The 12,427-nt window shown below is 47.2% G+C and overlaps 1 protein-coding gene across 7 annotated transcripts in view; it reads left to right on the top strand.

Moving 5' to 3' along the window:
- The window catches only part of TOX2 (TOX high mobility group box family member 2), a 135,375-nt gene that overhangs the window by 84,163 nt on the left and 38,785 nt on the right, over window positions 1–12,427 (top strand). For all 7 annotated transcript variants that reach the window (XM_059037805.2, XM_059037802.2, XM_067012659.1 and 4 more), the window contains one exon: window positions 4,485–4,730. In XM_059037805.2, the coding sequence (XP_058893788.1) occupies window positions 4,485–4,730 (246 nt within the window). The remainder of the gene's footprint in view (window positions 1–4,484; window positions 4,731–12,427) is intronic.

Raw genomic sequence — 12,427 nt, 5'->3', positions numbered from 1 at the left:
CCCCATTTCATGTGCTCATTCGTCACATTCTAATTGAGCACCTACTGTGTGCCAGGCATTGGTGACAAGACAGCCTTGTCTTGCCCCCGTGGAGTCTGTGGGGAGGGGACACAAGCTAAAGGGAAGGAAAGAGTCACAAATCATTGCAGGCGATAAGGATGCTATGGGGGACACATATGAGGCTGTGGAGGGGGAATGAGAGGAGGAGAGTCTTGCTGTGTGAGGGCCTGGAGGCAGGAAAGGTCCCTGTGGCTAGAAAGGTGATGGGAGCCAGGCCAGGTGAAGGCTTACAAGCCATGTTTGGTTCTATGGACTTTATCCTAGGACAGAGGGGAGCCATCAAAGCCTTGTAAGCGTGGGAGTTATGTGGTGAGATGGTCATCTTTCGAGAGACCCGTTTGGCTGCATGAAGGGAATGGATTGGTGGGGACAAGAGTGGACTATGGGAGCCCAGTAAGGAAGCTGTTGCAGTTCCCCAGGTAAGAGATGCTGGTGGCCTGGACCAAGATAGTGTGAACGGAGAGAAATGGATAGGTTTAAAAGATATTTCAGAGGAGTTTCATTGGACTTGAGTGGTAACTGAAGGTAAGCCCCAAGTTCGTGGCTTTATTAACTGGGTGGAGGATGAGGGAGACACAGGTGCAGGTTGGGGGAAGGGGCATCGTGATTGCAGCTTTGCACACGTTCACTTTGAGATGCTTGTGAGACATCAAGTGGGAGCATTGAGTAGGCATCTAGATGCTGAGATCTGGGGCTCAGATGAGTGACCAGAATTGGAGGTGGAAATGCGGCCTCAAGATGGAAGTTGAAACTGAGACTGGGTGAGGTCCACCTGGGGAGAAGGTGTAGGGCAGGAAGAGCAGAACGCTCAGGACTGAACCCAAGAAGCTCCAACACGGCTGGCCGAGAAGGAGTTGACACCGGAGACAGAGAAGCAAGAAGGTGGGCAGATAACTGACAGCACGAGGTCCTCCTGGAGGCTAAAGGAGGGATGTTTGCAAGATGAAGGAAAGGGATCAGTTGGACTGTCACTGCTGAGGGGACAGATGAGACGTGGCTGGCAAAAAAAAAGCCAATTGGATCCGGTGCCATGGAGCTCACTGGTTGGTGAGGGCATGGAGGGAAGAGAATGCAGGTTGCAGTGGGCTCTGGAGTGAATGGGAGACGAGGGGAGCCGATGGGTGGGGACAGCCCTTTCCAGAAGATGGGTGTGAACCGGAGGAGAGATGGTGGCAGCTGCAGAGGGATGGGGGAGTGTGTAAGACCAGAGAGTTGAGCATGTCTCGGTCCAGCAGGGAGGGGAGGCCGAAGAGCCAGAAACAAAATGTTTAATGGAATGACCAAGGTCCTTGGGACAGAGGGAGAAACGAGGAGGTAGGACCATTCATACACAGGTAGGGAGATTGGCCTTCGGAAGAAGTAGGGATGGCCCTTCTGGCATCAAAACAGGAGGCAAGTTGGTGCCAAATGGGCAGGTTTGTGGTTCTGGTGTCAGGACATTTTGGAAGCTATTTTCTGTTTTCCCTGTGAATGAAGTAGAAGGTGACTGGCCATCTGCAAAGGGCAAAGGGGCAGAAAGGGAGTTAGAGGACAACTCAGGGGAGAGTCATCGTGGAGATTAATAAGGTGGAAGGGAGCGGTTCCCAGCAGCACGAAGAGCCCACGCAGAGCTGGTGAGCATGATTTCTGGTAAAATTTGGCCAGAGCCTTGCTCAGCTGTCTTGGTGAGGGTGCAGACGGGGTGGATGGTTGCATTCACATCACGGGTAGGGGGTTTACTAGCCAGGTGCCAGGCATAGAAGGGCACAGAGGGCTTTCTCTCCAGCCATTTCTGACTTCTTGATTGGCACTGCCTCTCAGGATTGTTAGAACCCAGAGTCTCAGGATCCATGTCACAGACTAGAAAACGTTGCCTTCCTTTGCAGACAGTGTAAATTAGGGGAGGAGGGGGTGAGACCTTTTTCTAGCTGTGTGACTTTGGGCAGGTAAATTCCCCTCTCTGTGCCTTAGTTTCTGTATCCATAAAATGGCTGTATAATAACAGAACCTCCTTCACAACGATGTTGTAAGAATTAAATACCTTAAACTTTTGTAAAGTGCTCACACGTGGCACATACTATATGCTCAATAAATGTTAGATATTTATATTCCCTGACTAAAAAAACTGCTCAAGGAAATTGTTTTTGGTACAGCTGAGACCTACCAGGACATGGTTTCCACCTATGTGTCAGGCTTGATCAGGAGAAACTGTATCTTCCTTGGGCCCTCTCCTGGTCCTCCTGTTACTCCCAGACACCAGCTGGGGGACTCCCATCAAATTGGGTTGAAATCCCATGGATATTGATAGAGTAGCTAATGTGTATACTTAGGCATGGAGCTTGAAAGGTGGATGAGCCCATCCCCTGTCCCCCTTTGTGCGAGTGTAGAAACTGAGCCGAGAGAGAGCAATGACAGGCTAAGATCATGCAGTGTGAGATATATAACTTTGGTTGTATGCATATAGAGCAACTAGGTAGGGGTCAGTCCCCAAACCTTGTAAGCTCTTGGAAGCAACTTCATGTGGTAGCAAGGAGCCAGATCTTGGAGTCAGAAGACTGGATCTTATTCCTGATGGCTCCGGATGCCCTTTGCCACCAACAGGGTCACTGCTTCCTGGACTGCTGTTTGCCTATCCGTGAAGTAATCTCACAAGATCCCTGCAGAGGGAGCCAGTAAGCAAGAGGTGGCTTGGGCTCTGGGTCCAAGGCAGGGGCATGAGTCTGGCTAGGCACTACCCTCTTGGAGCATGTTTCTGTGGATATAAAGGGCAGTCTAGGGCTCTTCCCCAGGAATTGTAGTGAGGTTCACAGGTGCCTGAGAAGAAAGGCGTTAACAACAAGCAGGTGTTTTAGAGACCACGTGGGCCTTACTGCCACCATAACTCCACTCGAATCCTACCCATCCCCACCCCCTCAATGACCTCATCCAACAAATATTTACTGAGAGCCTACCAACCAAGAACCAGATATTGTAATGGGCTTCAACTGCCCTAGCTATTTTAATACACATACTTAATTTACCAAAGAATATTAGGATGTTCGAAGATTTATTTCTTGTATGCTGTTGTGGCTTCATGTTTTTTTCCTTCTCTACACATTATATTTTATGACTGTTGTAAGATTTACCATCATATTCACCAGTACCTTTGGTGTCCTTCATCAGTTCTGGAATATTCCCAACCATTATCTCTTCAATTATTCCTCTGCCCCATTCACACTGTTCTCCCTCCAGAAGGCTGATTGAACAGATGTCCATTAGACACCCTCACTTTGTCCTCTATATCTTGAAACTTCTCTTTCATGTTTTCTTGGATCCATCTTGCGGTTAACACATAACTCTTCTCCCACGTCTAATCGCTCTCAGAGCATAGAAAAGGAGGTATGATTCCCCAGGCTAGCGTAACCTTGGTGCTGAAACCCAACAAAGGAAGTATGAAAAAGGAAAATCATAGGCCCATCTTACTCGTGAACTAGATGCAAAAATCCTAAACAAAATATCAGCAATCAAAATCTAATAATGCATAAAATGACCAAGGAGGGCCTATTCCAGAAATGCAAGGTCGTTTTCACGTTAGAAACACCAAGGGTAGCAATTTACCATATTAACTGAATTAAAGGAAAAAGTCACTTGAGACTCTCAGTAGATGCAGGGAAAAGGAATTCAATAAAATTAAAATTTGATGCATAATTGAAAGAAAAAGGAATGCCCTTACCCTGTTATAAGATACCTGTAAGAACCTATGGCAAATCATGCTTAGTGGTAAAAATATTGAGCTACTTAAGGTAAGGAAAAAAGCAAGGGTGTCCACTCATACCATTTCTATTCAGCATTGTGATGGAGCTTCCTGGTCTGTGCAGTGAGGTGGGAAAAGTGAACAAATAAAGTTTGGAAAGGAAGGCGTCCAGTGTGGCTTGTAGCTTGTGCTCCTGGGGGAATGTTTTTACCGTTTACCAAGATGAGAAAGACCAAGAGAGGACCCAGTTGGGAACATATAAGAGAAGGTCGTCCAGCTGCCCTGGACCATGGGGCCGGGAGTCAGGATACTTCAGCTCCACTCCCAGCTCTTCTACTAGCCCTGCACGGGCCGCTTTCCTCTGGGACCTGAGTTCTTCCATCTGTAAAATGGGTGGGTGTGGACAGGTGGATTCATGGTGGGCTGCAGGGGCCAGATCTGGTGGGAAAACAGAGAAGAACAGGTGAACAGGAGCTGGCCCCATTCTCCAGGAGGGCAGGTTTCTGTATACAGACTGTATAGTAGGAGGAAGCACCCATTAGGGGATGGGTCAGGAGTCTGACGGGGCCATCTTGACTGTGTACCTTGCAGAGGGATCATCCCCTCTCTCCTTTGCCAAGGGGTCACCATTGTTGCTATTTTTGGTGCTGTCAAGCCTGTTCTGCAGCTGTAAGACATTGACCCTCAACAACATGCCCTTTTGATGTTTTAGACCTACAACAGCCAGAACGAGAGCAACGAAGACTATGAGATCCCCCCAATAACACCTCCCAACCTCCCCGAGCCGTCCCTCCTGCACCTGGGGGACCACGAAGCCGGCTACCACTCACTGTGCCACGGCCTCACGCCCAACGGGCTGCTCCCTGCTTACTCCTACCAGGCCATGGACCTCCCAGCCATCATGGTGTCCAACATGCTGGCCCAGGACAGCCACCTGCTATCGGGCCAGCTGCCCACGGTGAGTGCCTTTTACCTGCCATGGTTCCTGCTGGTTCCAGCAGGAAGGAGAGTTGAGGGGAGCAGAATGCCAGTGCCTTGATGAGGACCCTCTGCTCATGGGCAGGGTCTGGGCTCAGTTGGTTACTTGCATGGGGGTCTGCAGAATATTGGGGGTGGGCATGGAGGGAGATTGATGTCCTCACACTACTTATTTCTGAAGCTGTTTATAATATCTCAACTATTTATAATATCTCAATATAATATCTCAATAATAACACATATATTATTTGTTTTATTATTATTTTTAATAGTATAGTCTCATCTTTATTTTTATTTTTTCAAGACTTTATTGAGGGGGACTTCCCTGGCGGTCCAACTGTTAGGACTCTGTGCTTCTGCTGCAGGGGCCCTGGGTTCGATTCCTGGTCAGGGAACTAAGAATCCCACAAGCCACTTGGTGTGGGGAAAAAAAAAAAAAAAGTCTTTATTATTTGAAATATAATTCACCTACTATACAATTCACCTATTTGAAGTATATGGTTCGGTAGCTTTTAGAATATTCACAGAGTTGTGTGACCATCAACACAATCTATTTTAGTACCTTTTCATCACCCCCAAAAGAAACCTTACACCCTTTACCCATCGTTCCCAAATGCCCCCATGATCTAGCCCTAGGCAACCACTGATCTTAGAGTTTTGAGGATGTGTGGAAATTTGGCAGGCAGACCAGAGAAGGAGAGGACCTTCCAGGCTGAGGGAACAGCATATACAAAAGCAAGAGGCAGGAGGCTCATGTTGTGCTTAGGAGTGGCACGTAGGTCATTCTTTTTATTGGGCTGGCGAGAAAGGACATGGAGCTACATAGGGAGAGAGGAGTGAAAACTAGCAGGGCCTGATCATAAAGATCCTGAATACCATGCTGAGGAAATGTATGTTTTTTCAGCATGGATGGTTGCTTTGAACAATCAAGACCTAGAGAAAATCAGTAGAGAATTTTTTGTACAATGGGAAAATCTCCTTAAGGGAATTCTAGGACTTCTCCTGAATGACTGTGATGTGTGTTTATTTTTGCCTTTTCCGTCACAGCTAGTCACAACTCTTAAGTTCATTCCTAAGTAACAGTAATCAAACTCAAATAAGCTGATGCAAAAAAAAAGACTGAAATATCCAGGGGTGGACAAAGGGTTTCAGGCATAGCTGGATCCAGGAACTCCAGCAGTATCATTAGTGTCATCTGCACAGCAGGCATGAAGGCTTCCAGCAGCCAACATCTTCCCTGATGTCTCCGGCAGGTGGCAGTTTGGGTCTTCCAGGGAGGACCATGACAGCATGGCTGGACCCACCACTGTGTCCAGGAGGAAGCAGTCCTTGATTTTGTCACAAACACACCTATGGAGGGGAGGAGGGGCCGCTAAGTTGATTTCCTATAAGAATCACATGATGTTGGATGGATCATGTTTATCTCTGCAGAGGCTGCTCAGAGGTCATGGGCAAATTTGTGGCCCAATTCTAGCAGATGCCTGGGACCGTTAGGTATACAGTTTATCGTCTAACAATCTTAACTGTATTTTGTTTATTTATTGTTTACTCTTATTACCACCAAATCTCCTTGCTTAAAAAAAACTTGGTATACTCTATGTATACTTTTGAGAGCCTGTCACTTTTGTTTTTTTGAAGCTAGTGAGATGTAAAAGGAGAGAAGGAGAGAGGGAGGGAGGGAGGAAGCCAACTCAAGCCCCACATTTTATACTGTTCAGGGTCTGACTAAAGTGCTCAATGGAAATTGATGCTCCATTTGTTGAGGAACGAGCCCATCAATAATGCAGGTTCTCTGCTTCCCCTTCTCTCTCTGAGACCTGCAGATTCCACAGCCATGTGGTTTTAATTCCACTTTGTTACAATGCTTTTACCTTAGCTGCTTGCCCAGCTAATTTCCTAACAAAAACCTCACAATTCCAGACCGTCCTGGTTCGGGACTTATGGTCACAGAGGCAAGGGCGGGGCCCTGCAGACATCTTTGGTGTGTACCCTGGGGAGGGCCATGGATAAGGGGTGCATCTGGCTGCAGTTCTGGGCCACAGTGTCACTGGTCTGGGATGCTGGTGGTCAGTGGAGACAGTGTGGGCTAGTGGTAAATGCGTGGGCTCTGGCATCCCACGGACCCGTGTTAATCCTGGTCCCACATCCTGAGCTTCAGTCCTCTTTTCCTGCAGTGACGTGTATCTGAGATAATGTATGTAAAGTCTTAACAAATGTCTGGCAGAGAGTAAACAATCAGGGAATATTTGCTATTGTTATTATTAGTCATGAAAATGAATTCCCAGTAACCAAACGGCAGTGTTTTCTCGTAAGTCTCATTTGCCTGAAGGAACAGGCTGCAGATACTCACAGGTACCTTGGTAGGGCCACCTGGTTATAATAGCTCTGATAATTACAAAGGATATTATCTGTTTATCAGAGATGACCCCCCGACCCTTCCTCCTAGAAAATGCTTTTGTTGGGCTCAGTCCAAATAGGTACTTTGTAGCCATTTTCCATATTTTTTTAAAAACTAGTGCATGTGTAAGATGCTTCACAAATTCAGATAGCTTTAATTCTTCCATTAGTGAGAGTTTTCAAGGGTTCACTGGGTTTTATATTCCCTCGTTATGAAATGAAAGATAAGCCAAACTATTTTACCCAGGGGAAGGCTGCCGGACCAAGTAGGAAACCAAATAAGAGCGTGTCCATCCGTTGGGACTATATGGCAAAGAGGGGCAAAGCACCCTTGAAGACAATTGTTTTAAATTTGTCTGAGCTGAAGCTTGAAGGTGTGTGTCTGTGTGTATGGATGTGCATGCTATGTGGGTGATGCTGGAATTTGTGTCAGCACCCTGTAGATGATAAGCATTGTGCAGGAGGCTTTACAAACATTTTCCCACGTAATGCACCCAAGTTCCGAGTGAGGCAGGAACGGCTGCAGTGAGGAAATGGAGGCTTAGAGCAGGTAGGTGATTGCATTAGTTTCCTGTGGCTGCTCTAACAATTGTCACAAACGCGGTGGCTTAAAAACAACAGAAATTTATTCTCTCACAGCTCTGGAAAATGGAGGTCCAAAATCTGTATCATTGGACCAAGATCAAGGTGTCAGGAGGAGTGGCCTTCCTCCAGGGACTCTGGGAAAGAAACCATCCCATACTCCTAGCCTCTTGTGATACCCAGCTGTCCTTGGCTTGTGGCTGCATCACTCTAATCTCTGCCTGTCATCACATCGCCTTCTCTTCTGTCAGTGAAATTTCTCTCTGCCTTTCTTATAAGGATGGTTAAGTACTTAGGGCATTTAGGAATAATCTAGGATCATCTCCCCATCCCAAGAGCCTTAACTTAATCACGTCTGCAAAGACTCTTTTTTTCCAAATACAGTACCATTTACAGGTTCCAGGGATTAGAATCTGATGTTTTGAAGAGGCCATTTTTGGACTTAACCACAGTGATCAGCCTTGATTGAGAGCCAGCTAGGTACCAGGCATTGTTCTGAACTCGGGATCTACAAAATGCCCTTGAGGAACCCCTGGTGCAGGTGGAGAGACAGGTGAAGAGCTAATTTTCGAAAATGCAGTGAAGGCTCTGATAGAATCAGTGCATGTTGCTCTGTCCACCTAGAACAGGCAGCTGGCTCAGATGTGGGGTTATTGCTTCCTAAAGGAAGTGAAGACCTGACACGAGTAGTTTATGAATGAATGAGTATAACAGAGTTATTAAGTCGCAAAACCAGAATTTACTTGCAGCTGTCTACCGTGCACCTCTCAGTTTTAGCAGGTGCCCGAGGGATGGAGCAGCTTGGCTGCAGGGTCACCAGTGGCATAGAGGGTGCCCCAATGACCGGGATGCCTCAGGTGCTCTCTGCACAGGCTGAGATGTCAAGGATGTGGTCCTTGGAGCAGTGGATGAGGCCAAGGTGTTTGACAGCCATCTCATTAACGGCAAGCCTTCTTGGCTCTGATGCCAGAGGCCACCAATTCCTTTTGGTCCCCTGCCCGGCCCGCGTGGTCTCCCAGCATGCACGGGAGTCGACTCTTCTGCTTTAAAGGTATGGCTTCCGGCGGGAGTCCTATACAAGGAGCGGCGGGCTCCGTTTACAAAATTAAATATGCTTAAGGCTTCTCCCTCGACTTCAGCATCTTAACTGATTAAACATTCATCTCCAAGACAAAAAGAGTCAATTTGGTATGAAAGATATATTTTGCCAGTTTAATTTAAAGCACCGCACCTCCATCTGACCCCTATTTTCATAACTCAATAATTTTATCCTGTGTTGATTGTCTCATTTTGAGAGAGATATTGTATGTATAAATCAGTTTCTAAAATACCCAAAGAAACTGGAAGAGTGGAATTTATTACGCAGCCTCTGTTAAGTCTGAAATAATTTACTTTGGAGTCGTCCTTGGGAAATGCTCGAGCTTACGGTCCTGGCTTACCCAGAAGAGGAATTATCCTGGGAAGGGACAAAGCTTGATGCCCACAGATAAGTTCCTGGGGAACCTGCACCTTTTTCGAGACTAGAGTAACTCCTGGGAGAGCCTTGGGCAGGTGGAGACGGGGCTCGATGGGAAGTGAGTTCCGGCAGAATCAGCCATGGGTTCCGGTGATTTGGGAAATGTGAGGTCTCCCTAAGATGAGCCCTGTGGGTCACTAAAATTCTGTGGTCCAGTCTTGGGCTTCACTTAGCACAGGGGTGGCACACAGCCGCCGTTCGAACATTCTCCTCCAGCATCGACTCTTGTTTACTGCTTTCTCTGGGAATTTGGATAAGTCACTTCTCTCCCAGCTTCAGTTTTCCCATCTATAGAATGGGGATTGGGATTCCATCTCTGGTGAACTCACAAATAGGAAAATGGGGGTAATTGCTTTGCCAGCTGTGACACTTTGGATAAGCATATGGGTTTGGGGCTGGAGAGACCCTGCTACCACCACAACGCATACCACTGGCCTGGAGGGCTCAAAGCTTGTCAACTTGGATTAAAATCCTGAGTGCTAGACTGGTAGTTTTAGACCCTTTGTATTCTAGGTCCCTGTGCCAAAGTGTCTTGCCAAGGCTGGACCTTCTCCCTGCACAGAGAGATCTGGGGGCCATACCAAGTGAAGGGTCTTTCCTGGCTAGGATCCTAGGATGGGTTTTTGGGGAGAGGGGTGGGCAGTTTCTTAGTTGCACTTCACCCCCTTGCCTTGGAGGTGGTTCCCATGAGAGAGCCTGCAGCCCTGGCTTAGGGTCTGGAGCCTGGGGGCAGGGCTCAGAGCTTACAGGCAGGGCCTGTGTATTGACCGGGAAAGGTCCTTAATATTCATCCACCCCCCCCCACCGCCTTCCTCCTTCTCCTTCTGTTCTCACTCTTCCCCTCCAATCTCCTCTCTCTCTCCTCCCTTCCCTGACTTATTCCTTCTCCACCCAGGAGACTTGGTCTCCCTCTATTTGATTCTCACAAATTGAGATGCAGGGGATCCCCTCTGGAGTCTAAGAAAAAGGGACCAAAGACCCCCAACCTTTGGTCATCTGGACTTCTGAGCCACAGGACCAGTAGAGACACCTCCCCCTGCCGCCTCCCCCCCCCGCCCCCCGCCTAGTCCAACCTATTCATTCATTTTATTGCCCTTAATGCATGATTTGTTTTTCGTTGTTGTCGTTGTTTTACAATTGTATCAGTTAGTTTTTGCTGTGTAACAAACTACCCCAACATTTAGTGGCTTAAAGCAAACAGTGAACTTTTACTATTTCTTGTGCTTCTGTGGGTCAGCAAGGTAGTTCTTTTGATCTGGACTGGCTTGGCTGACTTCTGCGGTCAGCTTGCAGCTTGGCTGGAGCTGCATGGCCTAGGATGGCCCTGTTCACATCTCAGCAGTTGGCTGGGGTCAATGGGGATGACGTGGTCACAGGTCTTTCCTCACATGGTGGCCTGGGCTTGTTCACATGGTGATGGCCACGGGGCTCCCAAGAGCATCAAGAAAGAGGCTCCGACGTGCAACCACTTCAAACCTCAGCTTGCATCATACTTGCTAATGTCCAGAAATAGACCCCACCTCTTGAAGAAACGGCAGAGTCACATTGCAGAAGGGCATGAATGCAGAGGAGGGCAGGAATGTGTGATCATATTGTGTGTGTGTGTGTGTGTGTGTGTGTGTGTGTGTGTGTGTGTTTTGTTTTCTTGATGTATAGTATTACCCAGTATTTAGGAACGTGGGCCGTGGGCTCTGGGGTTAGGCCAACCTAAGTTCAAAACGCAGTTCCACCATTTGTTACCTTCCACCCTGTGACCCAGAGCAAGGGGTTTATCGCCACGGCGCCTCACGTTTTTTCATATGTAAAATGGAGGTAGTGTTACTTGCCTTATTGGAGCTTATGGGGATTCAATGATCAGATGTAGGCAAGTACCCAGTTGCCTGGCACACAGTGGGCATTCAGTAAATGTAAGCTACTCTATTTATTAATTTATTCATTTTACTGAAGAGGTTTGGGTATCTGTGTTTGTCCAGCCTGACCTGCCTGGGGTCGGCTTTGCTGGAGCCGTTGTTGGGCTGAGTCGCCAATGTGGGGCTGGTCCAAGAGGTGGGTGTCGGGGAGGGCAGGTCAGAGGTTGGGGGTGGACAGGGGACGGGCATATTCATTAAACTAGGGCCTTGGTCAAGGCTCAGTGCTTGAGAGCAACAGCAAAGTGACAGTTCCACTGCTTGCCAAGAAAGTGAGGGCCCCGAACCCAACTCCTCTTGGCTGCGTGACCAGGGGAAGGATCCATCTTAGTAAAAGTAGGGTGTCTGCAAGGGCGTCTACAGCCTGAGCTTTTCCTGGTTGCCATATTTTTGGCTAATTTCCCCCTGGGGGTGGGAGTGGGGTACTTATCTCCCAAATGGGCCTCTGAGGATCCTACACGGGAGTGGGGGACGCGGTGTCCAGAGGTTTCTTTATATTCCGCAGAGTCCATAAGAAACTCCTTCCCCCTGTTTTTTAGAGGCAATAAGCGAAAGAAATGTCTTTTTACATTTCATAAAACTCGGAAAAATGGCTTTAAACAGCTTTTGCTCCCCTGCTATAATTATTTATTTTCAAACACTCCTGCAGGGGACTGCTCCGTTTTCTTATCCTGTACTCCTTTTTCTCATAAATGAACCATCACTTCAATAAATCATTATGAAAACAGAGACTAACACCGGCTCTGAAAGGTTGAAAGATTTATGTAACACATTTATGTTTCCCATTTTCTCATTCTGGTACTCGGCTGCAAAAGCTAAGCTAATAAAAGCTGCTATTAATATTTCTTGTTGCCTAGCAACCCCAGAGCGGGAGTAATAGCTTCAGCTAGAAAAATAGATGACCGATAAGGAAAAATTCAATTCTTTTATTATCTCAGGGGGAAATGGCCTTTTACTGGAACCATTATGATGTACGAGTATGAAGTTGAACACAAAAGATGTTTTTGTGTGTTTGTTTTTCTATTTTTAATGAACATTATTTTACCTCCACTGACTCTTTCAGGGCACTTTTGCTTCCTTTTGCACCCCACCACCACCTCCATCCCTCATGCTTAATTTAGTAGCTATAGTAGTTAAGAACCTGTCAGCGTATTTTAGTTTAAAAATGGTTTTTGCAAAGGTTTATAATGCAGCCATAAAAATTCAGTCCCTGTTAAAACTCAGGCCAGTGATAAGCCAACACACAGGCTAGTTCTCTACGAACAGGCTCACGTT

Source organism: Kogia breviceps, chromosome 14, assembly GCF_026419965.1.
Source record: "Kogia breviceps isolate mKogBre1 chromosome 14, mKogBre1 haplotype 1, whole genome shotgun sequence".
Taxonomy (NCBI): domain Eukaryota; kingdom Metazoa; phylum Chordata; class Mammalia; order Artiodactyla; family Physeteridae; genus Kogia; species Kogia breviceps.
The sequence above is the reverse complement of the archived record's forward strand: the minus strand, read 5'-3'. Positions and strand labels throughout refer to the sequence as shown.